The sequence below is a fragment of the Hemiscyllium ocellatum genome, chromosome 24 (genome assembly GCF_020745735.1).
Source record: "Hemiscyllium ocellatum isolate sHemOce1 chromosome 24, sHemOce1.pat.X.cur, whole genome shotgun sequence".
In the NCBI taxonomy this organism is placed as follows: domain Eukaryota; kingdom Metazoa; phylum Chordata; class Chondrichthyes; order Orectolobiformes; family Hemiscylliidae; genus Hemiscyllium; species Hemiscyllium ocellatum.
The window spans coordinates 26,985,236-27,011,350 of NC_083424.1; the positions used below are offsets into that span (position 1 = coordinate 26,985,236).

A 26,115-nucleotide genomic window follows, 5' to 3' on the forward strand; every position below is an offset into this window, starting at 1 on the left:
AATTAATGAGATTCAACCATAATCCAGAGTATGTTTAACAAGTCACTGGTGAAGCAAAAACACCGATAATCTAACTAATCCAATTCTCTCGATATCTATCATATTCAGGTGCAGTTCTTGCTTATTTTAATTAGAAGTGGACTTTATTTTTGCCGTTGTTCTTCCCACATTTGTCTTGGGTCTGGACAATAGATAGCCCTAGCCCACAAAATGTTCATGAAAGTATCACAGCTGGGAGCCGGAAGAACAGCTTCACCTCTGGAAGTCACTTCCAGAAGCTGAGGCTGTGTTCTTCATGTTCCTACCATTTGCTTTTCTCTGCTCAAAAGCCCAAAAGCAGAACCTCCAACGTTCCCTCTTTTAAACTCTGAGGATTCACGTTGTCAAGCCCAAAAGATTTGTCATCGCTTCGTGTCCAACAGCAGTGCACAAGTGGAACTGCAGATGACAAGGCTGCGTGGAATCTGATACTGTTGGAGGTGACTGGAAGACAAACACGCAGGACATGACTTGTCTTCCCAAGATGAAAGTCTCTCATGCTTCCAGCTGCTTCCTTCAGTTTAGTTTTGATTTCACTTTGCAACCATACCCAGGCTTGAGGAACAGCATGCACACATAATCAAACACTAAACAAATGAACATGACACCTTTTCTCCCTTGTAGAATTAAAGGACCTAATTTCAACCTAAACCAACTTAAACACTGTACAGATAATATATCATTTTTTACTAAGTAGAGAATAGTGTTTGAGATGTGAAGGTTGTTTTTGGGCCTGACGTTGTGGTTCCATGTGATCAGCTTCATGAGGTGGACAATCAATTTGGCAGTCACTCATTAGAAAAGGAAAATATCCTGGTCTGCTTGCTGCATTCCTTCTGGTGTTGTTATTTAACAGATAAGCATTGGTATTAAACAACTGTTTGATTTCTCCTGATAGAGATGATAGAGAGTTTGTAGTCATGATTTAGTCATTTGATGTGAATCCAGTCTCCAAATCCAAATCACTTGTTGAACTAAGCTTTTGTTTACCTTTTGGAAATGCCGGTGTTGGACTGGGGTGTACAAAGTTAAAAATCACACAACACCAGGTTATAATCCAACAGGTTTAATTGGAAGCACTAGCTTTTGGAGCACTGCTCTTTCAACCACCTGATGAAGGAACAGTGCTCTGAAAGCCAGTGCTTCCAATAAAATCTGTTGGACTATAACCTGGTGTTGTGTGATTTTTAACTTTGTTTACCTTGTTACTGCATTATTTCTTCACACATATTGTCAAGCAGTGATGGCTTAATAGTCAGTGGCAATCAAATGTTATGGCCAATCATAAGTTTGACTGGTGTCTCTCTAGTTAAGAGTAGGATCTGAATTTTCTCTCAGGCAATAATAGCTCTCAGCTTGTCCTAGATCCCTCTGCGGAATTGCTTGATGCCACCATTTGACTGCGGGTGGTATCACAATGCCAGATTGTAGCGAATTCTGGAGCTTGCTAGGAACTCTGAACAGACTGGAAACAAACAGCAGTCGATTGCCTGTAATGATAGCCTCAGGCAGACCCTAGCTTGTAAACGACGAGACAACAATGTCAATGACTGTGGTGGAATCTGTTTAGTGATTTACTATCATTTGCGATATTCACCATGAACAAGCGAAAAAAAAATGTGGATTGCTAGGGGCTCTTGCACTTCTCCAGAATCATCAAATCATCTACTTGGGAGTTGTTGCCATGGTTTTGTTGGCTATGGACACTGTTGTAGAGATACAGGACATGGGATAAGAATCTCTCACTGAGTATAAATGCAACACAATTCCGAATTAACTTTCCCATGTGTGATATATTGCTGGCCACTAGACTGTTTGATTGAATCATCATTGCAACACCTGGATGCCTCTCATCAGCAAGATGCAAAACACTTTGCTGTAGAGTTTTCCTGAAAACTTTTCATGTTCTATACGCAATATAGTTGTCACCAAACAATACAAGCCCTTGCATGATCTGTATTACCGGACCAGCTCTTTCTTCATTTTGCAGGGCCATTTGATTTTTAGGTACTGGATTACTGATTCTGCCTTCAACCTTTCTTAAGTAACGAGAATTATGGCTGTATGTGAAACCACTGCAACGTTGCCTGTTGCTTCACCATTGCTAATACTGCCTGTGACAGTAACGAGGCGAGGCATATCAGCTAGTCAGCTAAAAGAAACTTGAGATATTCATCCTCTAACTTGTACTGATGAAGATGATCTGCCCATTTGAAAATACGTTGAGGTTAATGATTGGATCCTGACGAAACTAACAGTTCTTGATAATTGGAATGGAGAGTGACTGTTTACAATAGAGATCTATAATGTTCACAAATGTAAATATAGGCTGGTGTTTCCTGCAGTTCACAAGAGTATTTAAGTCAGTTTCCAACAATTGCCATGATGTCAAGCAATTGGTCTTTTGCTTCTTTTAATGTATGCAAGACTACAGCTCGAATTGCACTTCCTGCTGCCGCTGTAGTGACATACATTTTACATGTGATTGAAACGTGAGGACGAGCAGAGATTGTGTATTTGTGTCTAACACATTCAATATTATTTGTTGTATGACCACTGAGTTGAGCAATTCTTGCTGATAACAACTGATCATGTTCTGCTTCCTCCCCTCCATGGACAGTATTGTCAAAGAGGCTGAACAAGTCCTCAATGTCTGGACGTGATGTATGCTTGAACGTAGCTCACTGGACACTCTGTGGCTTTGAAACACACCTTCATCAGTAACAAAAGATGTAAGATATCAGGTTCACTTTACTCCTGTTTTCTGAAAATAACTCGGTCATGTGTTGAGCTTTGTGGAGTAATGTAATGATTCTGATGGATTGAATGAAGGAGATAGCTGTCTGAAATTATAGTCTTGTTGACCAGCTTCGTATCCATTCACTGTTGAACTTTGCTATTTTCCACCATTGAATGATTAGGCTTGATTTCCACACTGGGGCACTGATACTGTCCACTTCAAGAGATTTTTGTGGCTGTGACTCTTTGGTTTTGTCTATAAATGCAACTGGGGAATTAATGTGTCATTGCAGGGAGCATGACATTACTCCTTAATTTCCCAAAATCTGGTAAATAAGGAACATTCTTGCGTCTTATCTGTGTCACTGACTACAGTAGTGTGCATGTGCGTACTTGTGGATGTTTGTGTTTTGGGGCTATATATATACACGTGTGTCTGTGCACATGCTTGTTTGGCATGTGTTTTCGAGTGTGTATGTGCACGTGTGATCAGTGTGTGTTTTTGGGTGAATATGGGTGTGCGTGTTCACTGTGTTTTGGAGTATGTGTGTGTGCGTGTTCAGTGTGTTTCAGAGTGTGTATGTGTGTACATGTTTAGTGTGTGTTTTGGGATGTGTATATGTGGGCGATTCTGGGTGTGTATGTGTGCTTGTGTTTTGGGGTGTGCGCGGGTTTGGTGTATGGTTTGGGGTGTGTGCATGTTCGGTGTGTTTTGGGGTGTACGTGCATGCGTGTTCAGTGTGTGTTTTGGGGTGTGCGTGTTCAGTGTGTGTTTTAGGTGCGTGTGTGTGCATGTTCAATGTGTGTTTTAGGGATGTGTGTGCATGTTCAGTGTGTGTTTTGGGGTGTGCGGGTGTTCAGTGTGTATTTTAGGATGTGTGTATGTGCATGTTCAGTGTGTGTTTTGGGTGTGAACGTGTGGGCAATTTTGAGCGTGTTTTGGAATGTGTATGTGTGGGCAATTCTGGGTGTGTGTGAGCGTGTGTGTTTTGGGGTGTGTGGGTGTGTGCGTGTTCAGTGTGTGTGTTTTGGGGTGTGCACGGGTTGGTGTATGTTTTGGGGCATGTGCATGTGCTCTGTGTGTGTGTGTGTTCATTGTGCGTTTTGGGTGAGGTGCGTGCTTGTCCAGTGCGTGTTTTGGGGTGTACAGATGTTCGGTGTGTGTTTTAGGGTGTATGTGTGTCTGTGTGTGCATGTTCAGTGTGTGTTTTGGGTGTGAACGTGCATGCATGTTCAGTGTGTGTTTTGGGATTTGTATGCATGGGTGATTCTGAGTGTGTGTGCGCGTGTGTTTTGGGGTGTGTGGGTTGTGCATGTTCAGTGTGTGTTTTGGGATGTGTGGGGGTTTGGTGTATGTTTTGGGATGTGTGCATGTGCTGGGTGTGTGAGTGTGTGTGTGTGTGTTCAATGTGCGTTTTGGGTGGGGTGTGTGCGTGTTTGGTATGTTTTGGGGTGTGTACATGCATGCATGTTCAGTGTGTGTTTTGGGGTGTGTATGTGTGGACCATTCTTGGTGTGTGTGTGCGCGTGTGTTTTGGGGTGTGTGGGTGTGTGCATGTTCAGTGTGTGTTTTGGAGTGTGTGCGGGTTTGGTGTATGTTTTGGAATGTGTGCATGTGCTGTATATGTGTGTGTGTGTGTGTGTTCGATGTGCATTTTGGGTGGGGTGTGTGTGTGTTTGGTGTGTTTAGGGGTGTGTACGTGCATGCGTGTTCAGTGTGTGTTTTGGGGTATGAGGGTGTTCCGTGTGTTTTAGGGTGGGTGTGTGTGTGTGTATGCATGCGTGTTCGGTGTGTGTTTTGGGGTGTGCATGTGCGTGTGTGTCCAGGCATATGCAGGCATGCACATGTACAGTGTGTGTTTGGGGGAGGGGTGTATATGCATTTGTGTTTTGAGGTGTGCGGGTATGCACATGTTCAGTGTGTGTTTTGAGGTGTGTATGTGCGCGTTCAATGTGTGTTTTGGGGGTGTATCTGCATATGTGTTCAGTGTGTGTTTTGGCATATGCGGGTGTGCACGTTCAATCTGTTTTGGGAGGGTGTATGTGTGTGATCGGTGTGTGCTTTGGGGGAATGTATGTGCATGCGTGTTCAGTGTGTTTTGACATGTGCTGGTGTGCACATGTTCGGTGTGTGCTTTGGGGGGGGTGTAGGTGCGTGTTCGATGTGTGTTTGTGTGGGTGTAAATGTGTTTTGGGGTGTGTGCGGGTTTGGTGTATGTTTTGGGATGTGCATGTGCCGTGTGTGTGTGTGTGTGTGTGTGTGTGTTCGATGTGCGTTTTGAGTGGGGTGTGTATGTGCTTGCTGTTCGGTGTATGTTTTGGGGTGTGCATGTGCGTGTGTGTCCAGGCATATGCAGGCATGCACATGTACAGAGTGTGTTTTGGGGGAGGGGTGTATGTGCATGTGTGTTTTAAGTTAGCGGGTGTGCACACGTTCGGTGTGTGTTTTGGGGGGGTGTAGATGCGTGTTCGATGTGTGTTTGTGTGGGTGTAAGTGCGTGTGTGTTCAGTATGTGTTTTAAGGTGCGCGGGTGTGCACATGTTCGGTGTGTGTTTTCAGGTGTGTATGTGCGTGTTCGGTGTGTGCTTTGGGGCGGTATATTTGCATGTTCGGTGTGTGTTTTGGGGTGTGTTTGTGTGTTCAGTGTGTTTTGGGGTATGTGGGTGTGCACATGTTCGATGTGTGTTTTGGGATGTGTGGGTGCTTGGGAGTGTTTTGAGGTGGGTGTCCATGTGTGTTCATATAATCAAAAAGGCACACCCCAAAAAGGCTTTTGCCTTTTGCTACACAGAGCATGAGGTTGTCCATGTTGTCGTGCACTGGAACTATAAACATTCCCAAAGCTAGAAATAATGATGTCATCACAAACCTGAAAAGGGTCTGCTGTAGGAATGAGAAAAAATTATGAAGCATGATGATGGGAGCATTTACTGCCCATGAGCTTTCCCTCACCCCCGGGAAGAGGTTCCTTCACATGTCGAATCAATGATGTCCTCTTCTTCAACAACCTGCACACCAACTTTGCAAAGTGCTTGCATTTAAAAACAAGTTACACTTTCTCCTTTAAACTACACACAGTGTCAGGAACCAATGGAAACCTCCACAATATTTGAAGGTATCTAACCATGATGAGCTCGAAGGCAGAATATACATCACCCGGTCATCACACCAAAGTGTTTTTCGACAGCACTCATTCCTGCCTAATGTAGACGTGCCTGATGTGAGTTGCTCAAATGTACACTGGCTTTCCGCTCTGATACATTTTAATAGCAGGTCTTGAACACTGAAATCTGTTGATCCCCTGGTTGCTCTTCTAGTACAAGAAGAAGTTCTAGGGCCAGGAAATGGAAATTAATTGTGAAAATTGAAACCAATTGTTGTGTTTTACAGCTCAGAGGTAGGCAGAGATAATACCATTTTCTACATCCAAACGGGAGTTGTATTCATTGTGTTCTTTAAATGTTTCCATTCTCATGATTCCATCTACTTCTTTCATCTTAAGTTTCTGTTTTATGCTGTAGCCATACCCAGGCTTGACAAATTGCACACAGAGGATAGCTAACAAATATATATATATAATCAAACACAAACAATTGAATACTAGACTGATATGTTGCTGCCATCTCTACTAACAGTTCATGGGTATGTGTACATCCAAGGTAAGTCTCACTGTGTCCCTTCCATGATTTATTGCAACGGACAAGTTGCCAAAGAATCGATGATGCATTGGAGCACTTGAGAAAGACGACAGTTATTCAGAATTGTTGATCTGAAAGGTTTGTTTTGCATCTTTGTACTCTACTGCATTTGCCTGGATGGGTCCACCTCCAACACCTCCAAAACTTAATACCATCTAAGCCAAAGCCACTACTTGTCTGGTGCCTCGTGCCGCACCTTCAACAGTCAATCCCTCTGCCCCAGTGACTGCAGTATGTACCATTTACGAGGTGTAATGCAGAAGTACATTCAAACTCCTATGACATCAGCTTCCAAACCTATGACCTCGACCACCGTGAAGGACAAAGGAAGGAGATGTTTCCCTTTTAGTCAAACACTGGCCTGACTTGAAACTATAGCAAAGTTCCTTTGCAGGGCTGAAATCCTGTGCTCGATCCTACATCCCACTGGACTGCTGTGGTTCAAGAAGATAGCTCACTACAACCCTCTGAAGGGCAACTGGGGATGGGCAATACTTGATGGCCTAGCCAATGACGTCCATATCCCATGAACAATTTTTTAAAAAAATCATTCAAGAAGTCAAACTGCTTCTTGGAAATTTTGAGAGCTCTTTTCATTTTGCTGCGCTCAAGTAATGTATTTTGGATTTGGATTATTTCCTCACCCTGTCTCTTACCTTTTCACCAAAGATCCTCTGACAGATTCCATTTTTTGCCAGTTTTTCTTTAACTTGTCTAGTCAGCTCTATAGTGTCCACTTCCCGATACATGTACATCTCATACTGTTCTGGAGTCAATGGAGGAACCGTTGGTTTCAGCGAACGTGGGACATACGTAGGGAATACAGAAAGCTGGCCAATATTTTGCGAGTCCGGACTGCCCTCAGATTTTATATCTGTAAGTTTGTGAGTACCTTCAACACCAAATGAATGTTCCTCACCATTTTTGCTGTTGTCACTAGGTTCAGCTCGCCACTGTCTTACATTCCCTGTCCCTGAAGAACCACACGAAGAGGATGATGGTGATGGTGATACTGAAGCATACAATCTATGAGCCATATTTCTCTCAGTGGCCCAGTGCTGGTCAAAGTACGATCCAGCATCACCAATTTCAGATTTCACCTTTCGTATTATGTTCTGTACAAAGGCCGCAGGTGATACAACACTGAGAGGAGTCTGCGAACTTCTCGTTGCCATGCCTTCCTCTTGCTTGATGTATGAGGAAAGAGGGATTTTGTTTGTAGCTGGTAAAGTTTCTACGTGGGGAGTTGGCATTGTGTTGTTGTTGCTGTTGGTCTCCATTTCCAACAGGACTTGCTGTTGGGCTTGCATCTCTCTTCGGGCCTGCTCCAGGATGGATCGAATTGCTTCATCAGAACCAGCACTACTGCTGGAACTTGTACTGCATATAGGCAATGGAGAGCTTTTCGATTCAACTGAAAATAAAATATAAATGAATAAAGTCAGGCTATTTGAAAGCATTCTATAACACAAATATGAAACCATTGCATTCCTTTGTTTTGGGAAGTTAGAAATCCATATTTTACATAAAATAGAAACAAATTTTCTCAACAGACAAAGGAACTGTGGATACATCATGTTGATGTTTAAAGTGCTTTTTAAAGCTGTACAAAAATGTTTTATACAGAAAGAACTAGGTAATTATTAGCACATTTGAGCCCTCCTGGTTCAACTCATTCCTGAGGACAAAATCCAATTATAGTCTTAAATCTGTACTTCATGCCTTGCGTTCAGAAATCAGATGACACTTCTCATTACAGCTCCAAGAAACACAAAAATTTAGGGTTAAATATTTAGGCTGTGAATATGTAATTGGTGAAATTCTCTAAAAGGATACCTTCTGCAGTCAAGTTGAATGATCTGCATGCCTGAACCCCAACAGACAGCTGCTAATCTTATTTTTAAGTACAGTCAGGCTGGCTTTTAATACCTACCACATTTTTGAGTCTGAAGCTCTTTTTTTGCCTGCTCCAGAATATTTTTAATTGCCTCATCTGAACCAGTCTCTGGAGTCCGAATCCTAGGAGTTATACTCCCTGAAATGAAACACGCACAACAGTGAACACTTCAAAAATGTTTCTGACAATAAGCCCTAATATCTTCATAAATGGTACTCTGCGTGTTACAACATATGGGAGCTAGAGAAAACACTGAAACAAAATTAACAAGCAGCATGATCTTATCAGTACTTCCATTTGACTTGAATTGGGTCATATAGGTCAAGAGTTAAGTTCATTACCTCAATATCTCAGAATACCCTCCATTGATTTATCACACATTATTCAGCACAGTGTTTAAATATTAATCTGTCTAATATTTGTTTTTCTTGTTTCCCTGACTATGCTTCATATTGTTTGGATACTTGAATGTTCCCTAAGCTCATGTTAAATGAGCATCCGGCTCTCATCTGGAAATCACATCAGTTGAGTTTTTAACTGAGCTGCAGAGGTTATTGTGAAAGGCTGGTTCTGAAAGTGTCACATGGAAGGGTACAATGTTGTCATAGAATGCAGTGCACAGACGTTTCATGCAAACAAGAGAATTAGACATGATTACCTTTTTAGGTCTCATCTTAATCTATCTAAAAGCAATAGGCATTGGGAATTGATAGCCTTGGGTTAGATATAGCCCAGGAGTATAATTGCTAGATTATTAATCCAGAAACTCAGCTAATGTTCTGGAGATCCAGGTTCAAAACCTGCTATATCAGATGGTGGAAATTAGAATTCAAAAAGAAATCTGGAATTAAGAATCTAATGATGACCGTCATTGTCGAATGTCAGGAAGACGCATCTGGTTCACAAATATACTTTAGGAAAGGGAACGGCCGTCCTTACCTGGTCTGGCCTACATGTGACCCCGACATGTGGAACGCCTCATCTTCTGCCTCGGAACACTTCAATCCCAAGGCATCAATGTGGATTTCACCAGTTTCCTCATTATCCCTTCCCCCAACTCACCCCAGCTCCAACCTTCCAGCTCAGCACTGTCCCCATGACCTGTCCTACCTGCCTGTCTTCCTTTCCACCTATCCACTCCACCCTCCTCTCTGACCTATCACCTCCACTCCCATCCCCATTCACCTATTGTACTCTATGCTACTTTCTCCCCACCACCCCCCTCATTTATCTCTCCACCCTGCAGGCACCTTGCCCCTATTCCTGATGAAGGGCTTTTGCCCGAAATGTCGATTTTCCTGCTCCTCAGATGCTGCCTGACCTGCTGTGCTTTTCCAGCACCACTCTAATCTAGACTACATGTGATCCCAGACTCACAGCAAAGTGGTAGACTGTTATCTGTCCAGTAGGCAATTAGGAATGGACAATAAATGATGGCCTAGTCAGCAACACCCACATTTCATGCATGACCACGTTCTTTAAAAAAGTTACCTCCTCTTCAGACTTCATATATTAAAAGTTAGGAATTAAAAGATGTAAATTAAGCAAACGGTTAATTAAGATAACACGCTACATATTACTCTATCTTTAGCTGGGTTTATCTTCATTAAGGCATAATCTCTCACTCCTCCATTTACACTGACAGAGTGGAAAACAATTGTATCCCCAGTCTCTGTCATGAACCTTTAATGCTGCCAAGAATCTGCTTGACGTCAAGGTCACATGATATTCCTTCCTTCGCCCCTCCCCCCAGTGTCTGGATTGAGATGGGTATCTCGGATTCCTTTACATATTAGGGTGATTTGAATTGTCATCATTCCATGTAGTAACTGTCCATTACAGCAATGAACTACTGGAGCACCAATCAAACTCTTTGCTTTTTTCTTCCTAAGTTAAATTACAAAAGAAACCTTGTTTTATCGTCTGGATTATATACCTCTTTGCCGCACTTGAATTGTTCGAAGAGCAAGGATATTTTGCTCATCAGATAGAAACTGCTTCATTTTAATAAAAGGCTCCTTTCCTTTAACAGTAAGTTTATGCCATGGTTTGGGTCTGGCAAGAATCTCACTAACGGATCCTTGTGATAATCCCAGGACGTAGTGTCCAAACACACGTTGTCCAATGTTGTGCTTTAGCAGTTGCTCTTTAACCTGAAAAGCAATTTCAGCTGTCTCCAGATGTTCTTCATCGGCACCACTCGAACTGCTGCTTTCTGAATGGTCACTCGGTGGAACTGCCTCAGAGTTATTGGAACTGTTCCCAACAATTAACGCTCCCTTGGCAGAGTAGAGTGCAGTTGGGTAAACGACTGTACTTGCAGCTTCCTTTGTGTAAAGGGGTGACATCACGGGTTTATGGTGCAGTGGCTCTACACAGGGTTTCTCGTTTGTTTTTACCAAAGTGAATGGAGAGACAGGAAATGCTCCAGATATTTCCGATCCTCGGGCTGAGCCATGTGCTGGTACGGACTTTGGAGAGGCTTGCTCGTCTCCTGACCAATGTGGCACTGGCAGAGGAGAAGGTGAAGGGCGCTCTGTGCTTAAGGTGTCTTTCACAATGCTCAGAGTGTCTTTCACGGAGTTCTCTTCAGGTTGCTCCTCATCTGCAGAATACAGAAGTGTTTTGATCAAATTGTTCTATTCTGTGGCACAAATAGCTCTATAAAAAGCATACACACAGCTATTTAACTTGCAGAGATATATCATAGATGTGCTACTCTGTTTAGAATTTAATTCACAGCAGGAGTTCAGCAAGTAGGGGTGGTATTTCCAATAGTTTTTGTGTGAAGTTGAGACGGTAGGGTACTGAGTGGGGTCTTTCAGTGGTCGCATACTACTACAACCCTCACTCAGGCACCATGCATAAAGTGAAAGGAACTAACACTGCACTTCTACAAATCATCAGTCAGACCATATTTGGAATATCGTGCTCAGTTCTAGGCAATTCATTTAAGGATGGGTATTAAAACTCTGGGGAGAATGCAAAGGAGATTTACTAGAATGGCACCAAGAATTAGAAGATTACAAAGATTAGAAAAATTGGCCTTATTCTCGTTGGAGCAGAGAAGATTAAGAGGTGACCTCACTGAGGTGTTTAAAATTATGAAAACTTTTGACAGGGTAGAGAAAGATGTTCTGATTTCACTGTTTGGTGTGTCAGTAACTAGAAGTGTCATAACTTCAGGATTGTCAGCAAGAGAGCTCAGAGTGAGATGAGGAGAAACAATGTTATTCACTGAGTTAGGATTTGGAATGCACTGCCTGGGAGAGTGGTGGAGACAGATTCTACAGGAGGTTTCAAAAAGGAGCTGGATATATATTTGAAACGGATGTATTTAGAAGACTACAGAGATAGGAATGGAGAATGGGACCCACTGGGTAGTGGTTTTGAGAGGTGGGACAGACATGATGGATTGAGTGCTGTAGAAGTGCTGTAAAATTTTAGGATTCTATAATTCCTCAAACTCCTTGTAAACAAAAGCTTTCTTGTATCTCTTTCCTCTTTTGTACTTCTGATGTGAGAGCTGTGGCTCACTTTCTCCTGAGTCACCAGATTCTCAGTTCAAATGCTGTTCCAAGTTGGAGCACAATAATTTAAGGTGATCCTGCAGCGTGGCATGGAGGGACTGCTGCATCGATACTGTGTTTCATGTTAAACCAAGCTCCCATCAGCCTGCTCTATTGGATGTAAACAGGTGTCTTGACACTGTCTTGAAGCAGCTGAAAATGTGTTGCTGGAAAAGCGCAGCAGGTCAGGCAGCATCCAAAGAACAGGAGATTCGACGTTTCGGGCATAAGCCCTTCTTCAGGAATGGTTCCTGAAGAAGGGCTTATGCTCGAAACGTCGAATCTCCTGTTCCTTGGATGCTGCCTGACCTGCGGCGCTTTTCCAGCAACACATTTTCAGCTCTGATCTCCAGCATCTGCAGACCTCACTTTCTCCACTGTCTTGAAGCAGAGCAGGGAAGTTATCTCCAGTCCTGGCCAATATCTAACCCTTAATCAACATTTAGAAACAAATTATCTGGTAATTATCACACTGCTGTTTGTGTGAGTTCAGTGTCTGCAAAATTAACTGCTGAATTTCAGAGACAACACTTCCAAAGCAGTTCACTGGCTGTAAAGCACTTTGAGACATCCGTGATGGTGAACACTGTGTGTTATAAGTGCAAGATTTTATTTCTTACACCTAGAGCATTGTCTGAAAGCACTGGTGCGTGCTTTCTCACTTGTTAAGCCATTGCTCAAGATAGCAATAATATAGTTTATAAAATACTTCCACCATTTGTTATAGCTAGAATAAACCTCCAAGTTAACAGATGAAGGCTGCCTTTCAGTTGTGCTGGACAATCAATCACAGTTTCAGACCCTTTGATATTAAGCAGCAGGCGAAGAGCTAGGAGCATGCAAAAATCTGGTGTTAAGCATGTACATAACAGGCACATCTTTGTGCCTGTTTCCAGGTCATATCCAAGTTATTCCCCCCTCCTCCAACTTCCCCGACCGTTTCATTGTCCTTTGAGACACAGCCCAAATCAGATTCCCTTCTCCATCAAACTTAATAGATTAGATTCAGGACACTTGCAATTATGAAATTTGATCTAGACCACATGAAATGGCTGCAAAATGAAACTAAAATAAATATTGATTAATATGTTAACCCATGAGATTTTGTTTTAATATTTCCAATTGCAGGGCACATAAATGTCTCTTTTAAGAAGATTCATTATTACATTAGCCTCTGAAAATATTCTTGGAATTGTTTGTTGCAAACTAATTCTGACAGGAATGTAAAACTTGTCACTCTACTATCAAGGTGCAATAAGGAGAAAACTAGTGACTTCAGCAGATATTGTTCATCTTCATTAAGCACACAAAAGCATTTTGTCTCTTTAGGAAACTTGTCAGATATGTGAAGGAAACAGAAAATACTTTTGCTTCATGTGTGCCTTATTTATGTAAAACTTATGATATTTAATTTTGTGAATCTAAAATGCACTTGTTTTCACACAGGTAACTCCGTTTGGAATAACTAACCAGCTTCCCCGAGAGATAGCTTTACATATGCCTTACATCAAAAAATCACCAATATCAGGGAAATGTTAATTTAAATCAAACTTTCCGGATATCTGCTGGACACTGTTTGATACACAAATTAGTTTCAAAATCAATCAGCCTAGAAAGAAAGAAGAATTTGTTTTTATAGATTGCACGTTTCATGACCGTTGACTTCCCAACCCAAGGGGTTTCACAGCCAGTTAAGTATTTCTTGATGTGCCAGCACTTTTGTGATATAGGAAATGCAGCAGCCAGTTTGTACACAGCAAGTTCCCATAAACAGCAATGTGATTATGACCGAAAATCTGCTTTAGTGTTGTTGATGGGAAATACATTTCGGCCAAAGCACCAAGGATTCATTCTTAAGTCTCCTCTGGATCATGTGGTGGAACTTCCCAGGACATGTGAAGGTTTACTCTCTAACCGGTGATATGGAATAGCTACAGTTTCTGATTTGTGGGAACGAAAATACATTGGTTTGAGGTGACAATCCATCTGGAATAAATACAACAAGTTTGTCCCTATCTGCCAGCCATTTGATTTTCTAAGAAATTAACCTGATGTCAGCTTCATCAGTTCAAAACTTCTGAAAAGGACAATTAAGATTTCACTTTTTAAAGAACAGCTTAAAAGCATTGTATCATCAGTTGAGTTCAGTACTGTTCTGTTCCTATGTCATTATTGTGAAATGTCGCATCCTGAACAAGACATGTGTCTTATCCTTTAAAGTGGGCAGTAGACATTACGGACACTGTATGTTCCCTGCTGTTGTGAACATGGTACATCCTATTGATGATGAGCACAAGTTCTATGTATTTCAGGTCAGCAAAGAATCCCCAAATACATTCTCATAAAATCATTGTAATGTAGCAGAATGACATAAAATGAAAACAGAATTTGGCTCTTTTGATTTAATGTATTTGTTTTATAACCAATTAATGGAGGAAAGAAAAGAGACATTATTAGTTATACATAACACTAGAATGTTACTGTGAGCAGTATGGTTTCCTTTCCCCCTCCCCTGTGTTCTGATGAACTGTCACCACATCCAAAATGTTAACTCTGCTTTCTTCCTACGAATGCCGTCAGATCTGCTGGGTTTCACCAGCAATTTCCATTTTCATTTCAGATCTCCAGCATCTGCAGTTTTCCGTTTTATTTCCCTTACATAGTTAGTTGTCTTTAAATGTTACCAATTGGTTAATACATTTAAACAGGGAGTTCCTTATGGTAACTACTGAGCAGCTGTATCTGTACATTAGTCATGCTGTTGGAGATAATGAATTAACATGTTATGTTAATTAGATTGAGATTTAATTTACATTTGCAGATCATTTTGATTCAAAACTTGACTTTTCCTCAGAACTGATGTATTTTAAATATCTGTTTTGCAACAGGGCTACAAGGTTTGTTATAAACGGAAAGGTGAAGGTGAAAATAATGAAGTTAGGGTACAGTTGACACAGTAGAAATATTTTGAAAGGTGAAATAATGTGTCCATCGTCAATTATGCAGAAAGCTTGATGAGGAAGAATATCTATCCAGTAAAACCTTTTCCAAGGTCAGTAGAATTTAAACAACAATGATTTGCTCTGGTTACTGAATTGTGCAGAGTGGCCAGTTAAGGGATAGTACAGGAAAATGGCAGAGAGGTAGATAATCAGCCATGCTCTAGTTATATAGCAGAGCAGGCTCAAGAGGCTAAATGACCTGCCCTGATCCTACTTCCTATGTTCCTATTTTCAATTGGCATTTTTTCTGCGTCTACCCTATGCTCCTGTCTTAGTTCCACATTGAAATTCTTTGTTATGCCTTTCTCAATGTTCAATCCTCACTGCATCTTTACTATCTAAAAACTTTTACAAGTGTCTTCCACACTGAATGAACACTCTATCTCCACAATCAGCATGTGTGCAGTCAGGGGACCTCAGAAATAAAGTCACATATATACATGCATTAAGATCAGAAGCAGGCTATTTGGCCCATTGGTCTGCTCTGCCATTCACGGCTGATCATCTACTTTAATGCCATTTTCCCATACTATCTTTCTATCCCTTGAAATCTTTAAAATGAAGAGACCTATCAATTTCTGTCCTGAATCTATTCAGTGACTTAGCCTCCAAGCTCTCTGGGCTAGAGAATTCAAACAATTAGCCATTCCACAAGAGATAGAATTCCTCTTCATCTCAGTCCTAAATGGCCTACATCTTACTCTGAAATTGTGCCACCTGGTTCTAGCCATGCCTTCATACAGCCATCTTGTTCAGCCCTGTTAGAACTGTGTACATTCCAATGAGGTCACCTCTCTTTTCTAATCTCTACAGAAACTGGCCCAGTCTCTCTAATCTTGCGTCACTGAAAAATCTCGCCAGGCCAGGACCAGTCTGCTGAACGTTTCCAGGAACCAGTCTGGTGAAAAGGAAACTAACTAAACCAAGGAAGAGAGTCTGTGCGGAATAAGGATGACAGTAGAGAATGGTTAATGAACAACAGGGAATTGCCCTAGTCATGGCCAACAGTTGCCTCACCCAACACCTTCACAAACACATTGATCAGTCATTTCATCTAAAGGCAACATCATTTCAATGTTTTGAGATAGAACAGGATTCAATGGTTATGATTTCTGGGACAATGAATAAATCCTGTCCTCAGAAAGAGAAGAAAATCATCAGCAGTTTTGTATTTCCGGAATAGATTACCAGATACTTCATGAAATCTTAAGAGACTTAAGAAAAAAAAAACCTGCAATCATACCCATGTCTGAATTTGTGTTTAGCTTCTCTTGTAAACATTTCTTCTCAGGTTGAGGGGTCATCTCTTTTTCCGGTAAAGAATCTTCCGTGTCTTTACTTCTATCCTGGCAGCAGGAAATAATTATTCCAACTTCAATCTAGACATCACTTTGCACATCCAATGAATTTAGATAATTTCAGTAGAATTGCATTATAAAGTTCCTTTGGGAAAATTAATTCTGCTGCTTGTAACTGACTGGCTAACTCCAGTGAAATGAGACATGTAGCTCCACATCAATACTGAAGCTACTTTTAATTAACCTACAAGGCCACAAACCACAGGATTAAGCAGCAATGGTTAAATTATCTTTAAATGAAAAGTTACCTGGGATGCACAGCCATTTGCAGACACTGGGTTCACTGATTTGAAAATGCTGCGAAGAAAATGTAATAGATGTCACAACGGAATCCAAGGTCATGGTGTTGAAGACAGTCCCTAATATGTATCCTTCATAATCAACCTGGGGCTCATTCTTTGTTCTGCTCAAGCTGAAAACTAAATGCTCAGTGAACAGCTTGAAATTTTTTGCTTTAGAAATATTTAGCGCATATGTGTCAAGATGGTTTTAAATTCAGCTGCAAAGCAGATAGATTTTGCCGGTGTGACAGGTCCTTTTGATGGCTATGGCTCCCAACCTCCGCACCCCTGGTTTTGGCCGGAATATAAATTTGGAGAGGAGGGGAAAGATTGATGACGGGTAAGGGTAGTGAAGGACATCCAGGCTTACATTGCTGATCACTCACCATTACCTGATTGGAATATGCATTCTCTGTAATAATGGGATCATACTCTAGCACATTGGTCAAACAGTAGGCCAACCATCATTGCTGAGATTTATAGACAAAGGTAAGCTACTTGAGTGGGGCATTGGAATATAGGTCTGGGGAACTTTATGCATTCAAGAGAGGACAATATTGAAACATTAAAACATTGAGGGTCAAATATTAACGCTTTTCAAATGAGAGACGATCATCTACATGGTCAAATTCTGACTCTGTAATTGCTTTCTCTTTATCTAATCAAAACTGTTCCCATGGGTATATACTGTTTCAATTCAGATTGATTTCTGTTGTTAAAATTAAATGATAGCAACCCTGGTCCAAAGGAAAACAGGGCTTTCTATTCATGGTGATGATAAAAGTGAATAAGTAAAATGCCTCATTAGTCACCTGTTGGACCATTCATTTGTTTGACTTTTGCTGTAAAATATGTTCATCATTTGCACAACTCATGTGATGTTTACACCGAAACAACCTATTCCCAGAATATTACTTCCAGAAGCTTCAATGTCATTTCCTGGTTAATCAGAAAAGCTGCAATTTCACTCAAATCTAACCACTCCTTTAGAAATATATTTCCTGCAAGTGAAAATATTGGTTGCTTGACGATTTAGAGCAACAAAACTCCTCCATAGCAGCAAGCATTTTACTTTGAAATGGGTTTGTTAATATTCCACTTATTATGTCTATAAATACACACAGTGCACAGCTTGCTCTTTTATTGAGATTCTGCTGCTAGAATTTGCACCTTGAACAATTTTACCTTGTGTGATGCCATTGATATGAGGATTTGCATAAGCAATTTTTTTTTGGAAAGAGGTGTGGTATACCAGAATAATGTTAATTGCAGAGAGATGAAGAGGATGAAGAAGGGTCAGAGGTAAAAATAATAATTGCAAGAACCAAGAATTGGCAGAAGAGGGCAAAATAAGGACTGGAGCACAGTTAAAGAAAAAATGAACTGTGAGCAGCAAGAGAGAAATGAGCAAAGTTGTGAAGATATAAGCCATTTTTAAGGAAATTATGGATATGACAACTGACACCTTTTCCATTAATTTTCCTTCTATTACATGCTCTAAGAAAGACACACCTCACAAAACATTATTTACCTTGCACTTTTAGTGCCTACTGTCCTTAATCCGGTAGCTACTCTTGTAACTACTGTATGATAAATACATACCTTAATTCTGTTTTCTGTTCCATGTGGTCTAATTGTGCACTTAGCTTCTTTTCTAATTTCTGAGGAATTGAACACAGTTATCAGTTAGAAAGCTATCCAGCAGTTAATGTTAACTGCAAATTATAAATATCTTTCTCAGTTCAAAGAGCGCACGTTTGAAATTATAAATGTCAGAAGAGAAACTGAATTATTTCCCAAATTAATTACAGCAAATGAAGGAGTAGAGTGCCATTCAGAGAAGAATGGGAGTGGTGCAAGTGAAAATATTGGTTACTTGCCGAGTTGGAGCAAGAAAACTCCTCCATAGCAGCAAGCGTTTTACAAGCATAGAGAACAGACACCCTATTAACTGCTCAGTGCCATCAAACATTAAGAAACTGCAGCAAATAAAAGACTTAAAAATTATTGGTAGCAGTTAGGGAAGGATATTTCTAAAGTATCCAAGAAAAGAAAGCAAACATAACATCAGATTATTTCATAATGAGGAAAGAAAATGAGTTGGACCCCTGAGGATGTTCTCCCTCTATTCCTCCATGTAGTTAGGCCTTTTCTCAACACCTCATGATGGCACAGCGGGGACAGGAAGCTGTGTGTTTATCAAGGACAATCCATGGTACATTGTTATGGCAGGTGTACATCACTAACTAGCTATCTATTCTATGGGTCTATTTGAAACAGTCATCCAGGACAGAACTTGACAGGATATGGCAAGAACAAATAGTATTTACAGTGAAGCCTCTGCAGTGGCCTCACTGATTACACAGCTTACCCTCCAGTGCTGTGCAAGCGGAAATCAAAACAGTCCAGCACTATTTACAACAATAACACACAGGATGAACTCTTACTTGAAATTAATTTAAATATTTACTAGATATAAACAGTGAAACCTGCACAGTGCGCTTTATGCATTCATACAAAGCAGCACATTACTACCATTGATGGAACTGAAAGCAGGAGATACATCACAATAGACAATCACTTTGCACAACGTGACACCGCATTGTTGCTAATCATTTAGATTGGTAATCATTAGCCTGGATCATTCTTGTAGTTCATAGAAATGTATAACACTATTCACATTGATTTTAGCAGACATTTATCATCTATTTATTTGAAACTTGATTTCACGTAAAAATAGTATTGGATGATATGAAAGTTGCTGAGCTATATTTTAACGAGCATTATCTTGTCCTAAATTCCATTACCTCCACAGCTTCAGTCTTTCTTGCTAGTTGCCGCTCCAACTGTGCAATCTGATTTGCTGAACTCTCCTGGAGTTCATGCAGGGCAGTCTGGAGGTGTTGAATCTCTTTCAACAATCGGATAATCTCTCGGTCTTTAGCAACCAGGGCTGCCTCCAGCCTTGAACCAGGGCACATCAAAACGTCTGCTTGATCCTGTGCAGGAGTGGAAAAGATGCTTTAAAGTTTCTAGTACCTTATCCAAAGTCTGTGTGCATAACTTCCTTGTGGATTGCTGGGTAATCATGCAACAAGCATAGATTCAAACCAAAACCAAGCTTTGCTTTTAAAAAATGAATTGTGTCACTTCAAGGTGAAATTTCACTTTTATTATATTACTGAAAAATAAGGAGGTAAATTGGTGAAATTTTCTGTCTTGCACTCATTGAGACAAATGCATGCATGCCATATTTCAAATGATCATAATAATTTAAACCATAGGACAAAAAGCAAGCTGACTTGTTGGCAAGTTGGTGCTGATTGCCATAGTTCCCATTGTTTTCTCCATGGCAACACCTCAGCCAATCAGTGTCAATTTGCCAACCATCAGCATCCTTTCTCTTCCGCAGCATAAGTTGTTGTGGTCATTTGAAATTCAGCATTCTTGCATTTGTTCTGAACAGTGCAAGGTGAAATGTCTCAGCAACATTTCTCTTTTCAGCAATAGTTAAGTTCTACACTATCAAGAGACTGATTAGTCTTAGTTTACGATAATATCAACACAAGAATTTTAACTTTAAAGAAATTCTGAGTAAAATGAGTGAAGTAACACATACATAATAGATTTCAGAACAGCAGAGTTAATGTTGACAATGTTAGTCATCACAATAAACTTAATCATTCATTTAGAGAAATAAACATGTATTGTATTAGTTAATTTGGTATCAGACAAAAAGATATTCTGTGCAGGCTCATTCCATGGACTCCTTTGAGATGAATCAAATACCAACCCCTAATCTGTTACTACAGTCAAGATTTTTTGGGGTGATAAATAAGAAATAAAATAATGTTGGTTGTCAGCACCAGGCTGTGCTAACTGGCAAAGTAACACATTATTAACACTTCTTTTAAGGACTGATGAAAGAACATGATACAAAATCACATTAGCTTTCAGCTGACAACCTAAGAATAATATCCTCGTCAACCAACTTAAATTTTAGGGAGTATAAGAAAGCCCCAGGTTTCACAAAAGAGAAGCCACTTTTAATAACATTTTTCTGTAAATTTGTGACAGTTGACATTTTGTCCCCTTCAATGTGCAATGAATTAATTAAATTGAGCTACATCAAGTCAGGTTATATTCTATTTAGATTTACAGGTAATTTGCAGTCATGAATGTAAACTGCTAAAATGTCTTCAATTATGGAGCTTTAATTTCAGATCAATACAGTCACCAAATAAAGCATTGCTTGACACACATTTTGGTAGAATATCAGCTATGGGTCCTTGGGTGTATGAAAAGTTCAGAGCAAAATCAAAGATGATTTTATACAGCAAAGGAATGAGCTACTAGTGTGCTTCTCTAATCACATTCCTTAACTAGGGAGAGATAAATGTTAGCTACAATTTTCAAGAGAGTCTTGTGTGTTGCCATATTGAACAAGTCATGAAAGCTTTGTATTAGGTTCTGAGATCATAACAAATGCACAAGGACTTTCAATCCAATTCACCTTTCAGAAGGGATCCATTGTTACCTGATTACAGTACCTAATTGTTTCTTGACTGAATAGAGTTTTGATCTACAGTACACAATCCCATATGTTTATTTCATTGCATTGACCATTCTCTGTGTGAACTTTACAACATCAGCCATAAACCTACATTTTAACCATTTAAGGAGTGGATGGCTGCTTGGTAATAGTTCAACATGTTGCATTTGTTGTGTGTCACCCAGTTTCTGTTCTTGTGAGCAGTATATTACATTTGCGTGTACTAAAACCCATTTCATATTATACTGTCTAATTCATTTATCATTCGCAAACTATCTCCGTGCGATCAACTGCGCCTTGATATGTCAGAAAATCTAAACAATTTGAAGTTTTTTTTAATCCAAGCTTTCAATTCAAATTAGAAACACCGAGGGTCCCAATTGTGTTCTCCAGTAGCTCCATTCCGAGCCCTGCGATCTGACACAGGACCTGACACTGCCAATGAAGGTTTCCGTCTATTCTGTAGTTTCAGACTATGGACCAAGTGCTGGAAAATGGAATTATAATACTTAGGTTGTTGTTTTGGCCAGCACAAATTTGATGGGCTGAAAGGCCCTTTTCTGGGCTGTAGACTACAATGGCTCTGAATCCCCACTGTTCTGAACTCCTTTGCAGCTTCTGATTGAGGAAATTTGTTCATTGTTTTTGGAAGCCACTTCCTCAAGAAAGTTGGTTAGGCAGGATTTTTGTTGAATTTAGTGCTGGCTGTTGTTCATTAGGCTGTCAAATAGATGTTCCTCATTTCCTCCTGAGCAGCTTCAGCCCTCTGTAATGAACCCCCACCACAAAAATATTAAGCAATGAATTCCAACAGCAAAATTCACCAACACTGTTTGTGACTCTTTATTTCTCAAATTCCTATTCTCCTATTGGTTTTACTTATGAATTATTTAATTTCAGACTGATACTGATAACAAGAAGCAGTACTTGTGCAACATGTTAAACAGCTCCAAACGATTTATTTCATGTACATAAAGGCAATGTAAAAACATAAATCTTAATACAGCCTTATAGCAAAATGAAGATTTTAGCACTGTACCATACTATTGGGTTTAAACACACTTTCATTTAATTGGGAATAAATATATTTTACATCTAAGAGAAAATGATAAAACTGGATTATTTCTGCTTTTCCTAACTACAGGTGGCACTGTTGAGATTTTAAACATGAACTCCCAGTAATACAACTGAGCTGTTCAAAACAATAATGGTTCTTTTAGGACCACCAGTAAAAGCCGAACTTCAGTTATGGCTGTTGATTTGGTAAGAACTATAATGGAAACATTAATATCGAGAACGATTTTTGAAAACAAAGTAACGAGCTCCTGACCAACCGATGAAATGGGCTAAGTGTAATTAAAATACTTCCCCAACCCTGACCACGCGTTGGTTAAATGTAAGAAGGATCAATAAAGACAGGGAAGGTGTCAGCTCCATTGATTTCTGATTAGCCAATTCTGCCTATGTTGATGGAGGTGGAGATACAATTAATCTTTGGGAAAACAAAGGAGAGCCAAACATAAAATAACTGCCCTGCTCCCAAGCACTCATTCAGGGAAAGAGCTGTAGCTGTGGATGTTAGAAGGGGAATGATCAGGCTCTGCTGAGATGACCTCCATATCAGCAGGGCCAACAATTCTCCAGGATTGTGCTGGATCTTCCACCAATTGAAGACGGACATTGAAGGAACGGCTGCGAAGAACACGGAGAACAAACACCAGGGTCTGGGGACAAAAGGCTGTGTTTTTTTTTTGAAGATTTACTTTGAACATTGTCCATTATTAAGCATAAAACTTGAGACAAGAATGAAAAGCTGCTTGACTCAAGTTGAGAATCATCCAATCAGATAATGATGGGTTTTGTTGGCTTCTTCATTGATGTATGAAGCCAGCACCCTGGGAGGATGGACATGTTAGTAACGTCAGTGTGGGACTGGGAGATTGATGGGCTCCTGATGAAACCTTCAGGAATATGATCAACCAGAGTTGGCAACTCTATACATCAATTTGTCGATGTTCACTGTCTAAACTCACACATGGAGGTTAATTACTCGAGGTTTGCTGGCATTCATGTGGGTCACCACTTTCAGGAGCTGAGGGGTGGATGTTGTCTGATTAGGAGCAGCCCCAGCTCCGAGCTGTATTCTGCTGCTCTTTATGGGCTGAAGGCTCAGATTTTCAGTCAAAGCTGGTCACGATTTCATAATGACTGCAATTTAATTTCACGCCAAGTTAATTGTGATACAAGAAATGTTCTCACTAATTTCATTAGGCTGGTTTCCAATGTGTATAAAAATATTGTGTCTCTTTGAGAAGCTGTGTAGCAACACCCTGCAAAACGTACCCTAATATTTACTTCACTAGTTAGTGATGATCAATATCTACCAAATGAATACAAAAAGCCGCACTCTATATACATTCAAGGTTTGTTTATCATATCAATAGATTCTGGCCCTTGCCAAAGCACAGTGCCCAGTTTGTAAAGTAAGTCTCTTCTATGCTTGGTATTGCTGGAGATGCAAAGCAGCTTCTTTCTTACCTGGTTAGCCTTTTCTAAGTTGGTCATGATCATTCCCAATTCATCTGTCCTAAAATAGATGCAAAACATCAGCGTGTGATAAGACATATAAAGCCTACAATCATAATAACAATCTCCAAAATTTCTCTTTACTGCCAACTCCCACAGTTCATTCAGAACTTTGGGATACTGTATTGCATAATGGTCCTAGCCATGCAAACCCATCTCTTGCAGTTGGTTTATGTACCCAAGACACTTTTAAGCAGCTGAATTAGGAAAGACTTACCGTTTCCAAGCGTCACATCTTAATACATACATAGCCAAGTCAATTTGCATGGCATTGAACAGTAATGCACTGTGCACCATTGGGATTTTCAATTGTATCAACAATATGCCCTAAAGCAGCTAGTACCATATTTCAAAGTGTTTTAGCAGAGATCTATTTATAATAAAGTAAAATGTTAGTTTGGTTTATGCTCTGATTTAGGTGATATTCTATCCAAATGCTAATTGAAGTTGTACACAATAAAGTGACGTGCCATGTATAAAACTACTTCATACATCATAACCCAAAAAAAAACCTGTATTTAAAACTGTTACCACGGTTCATCTCTAAAATATGTCCAGAAAGTTGACGTCACGCCCAATAAGAAATCACACAAGTGAGGTCAACAGCCAGTAATTTGGTTCCTCTCCTTATTTACCAGAAATTAAGTAGGGAGGAAAATCTGCCTCTTCATCTCTAAATCCTTATCAGCTATGATTCCTAAGTGAGAGCTGATTTTTAAAAAAAATCTTTGCTTGGGCTACTGCATTGGTCAGCAACCAGGACTCAGCGGTCTGGGATGGCTGAGCTCCTCCAATACAAATAGAAAAATGATCCAAATTCCCTTCTGTGTTTATGCCCCTCCTGCTTGCGAATTCTCTGTCCCAATAGTCCCAGGTGCTGGAATAGGACAAATTACCCTCCTGCCAGTTCTCTTAATCTTTCACCTTTTAAAAAACAAAAAAACTGCAAATTGGAAACAGAAGCAGAAAATGCTGGTAATACCCAGCAGGACTGTGAGTATCTGCAAAGGGAGCGGACGAGTTAATGTGTGAGGTGTGGATCCTTTATCAGAAGCTTCTCTGAATGGGTTATAGCTGATACTAAGTTGTCTACCTGACCTGTTGCTGCATCCAACATGCTGTTTTTGTTTCAAACTTTTAAAATCTTTGTTAACTACACATTGCAGTTTCTTCATCAAACCTCTCATGCAAAGAAAGCAGAGGGGTTTCTGTTTTAGGAAATAAATAGGCTCAGTTACTTTTACACATTTGCAGCTGTCTGACAGGTTTCAGCCTCAACTTATAACTTCACACCTGATAAATTCTTCTGTGAACTTCACCCATCTTCAGGTGTCAAACAAGAGACAGACTCCATCTTTAAATGAGCCCTTAATAATCATGCTATATTTAATAAAATGTTTCCTATCCCACAAATTACTGAGGCTGCCCCTTTTGAAACTTTATTTTACTGTGGTATATTTTTTATTTATGTTCTTTTTCTGAAGCCAAGGAGTTTTTTTAAACAAATCTTTGCAGAGAGTACTGTAATTCCAGATACTGTTTAGAGATTTTATTGTCATGTGTACTCAAGTACAGGAATCTAGGAGTCTCCACTTTCCAGTACCATCTTAGCATGCTGGAATTCAAAGGAGAAATTGAAGAACCATGAACAAAAACAAAAGAAATGTCCAGGTCTCTCCTGTTTCTCCCTCCCAACACTGGAAATCAAATGGGTCCTGGAAGTTCCACAGTCTCCAGAGGGATCCTGGTTTGAGGCCACCACTACCTGTGCCAGGCCCACCAATGCCACCACTGTTGCCTCTGTGCCACCTGCATTGGACCCACCAATGCTGGTGGTAATATCTCTCTTTGCTGGAGCCACATTTGACATCGCCGTCGCCACCATGAGCCCACCTCACTGATGCTGCCTCCACCGCCGGTAAATAGGTAAAAAGGGAGAAAAAAAAGTCAAAGAAAAGGCAGGCAGAAGAAAGGAGCAGACGAGACCCAGGCTTGAAAGCCCGAATGCTGCCTGCTCTGATGCATCCAAAGAACAGGGAAATGGTGAAAGGTGTGGTGTGATTAAACAAAAGCCACAATACAAACATTTAAGAGGCTGTTTTCAAAACATCCAAACTGTCTCATTTCACAGTTAAAGTGGTTAAGAAGAAGACAACTTCAGCAGATCTGATGGAACAGCAGCTATCCTGGCAACACCCTTTATTACAGCACCAACCATAACTACTGGCTGGGGCACACGTAAAAGGTAACTTTACCATAGTACTACTGGATTGTAGGGCTGCTCTCTCATTGGAGAGAGGTAATTGGTGGTTGTTTCATCCAAGGGTCACCATGGTGAGGGGAGAGATTGAGATGGAGAGTCTTTCATGGTAACCTCAGCCAGTGTGGGAATT

General features: G+C 40.3%; 1 protein-coding gene across 8 annotated transcripts in view; it reads right to left on the reverse strand.

Annotated features, from left to right (window-relative positions):
• Positions 1-26,115, reverse strand: part of cux2b (cut-like homeobox 2b) — a 327,451-nt gene that overhangs the window by 29,789 nt on the left and 271,547 nt on the right. For all 8 annotated transcript variants that reach the window (XM_060843611.1, XM_060843610.1, XM_060843609.1 and 5 more), the window contains 8 exons: positions 23,675-23,723; positions 19,392-19,583; positions 18,187-18,245; positions 16,552-16,600; positions 16,189-16,291; positions 10,311-10,979; positions 8,411-8,512; positions 7,134-7,891 (listed from right to left, as the gene is read on the reverse strand). In XM_060843611.1, the coding sequence (XP_060699594.1) occupies positions 7,134-7,891; positions 8,411-8,512; positions 10,311-10,979; positions 16,189-16,291; positions 16,552-16,600; positions 18,187-18,245; positions 19,392-19,583; positions 23,675-23,723 (1,981 nt within the window). The remainder of the gene's footprint in view (positions 1-7,133; positions 7,892-8,410; positions 8,513-10,310; positions 10,980-16,188; positions 16,292-16,551; positions 16,601-18,186; positions 18,246-19,391; positions 19,584-23,674; positions 23,724-26,115) is intronic.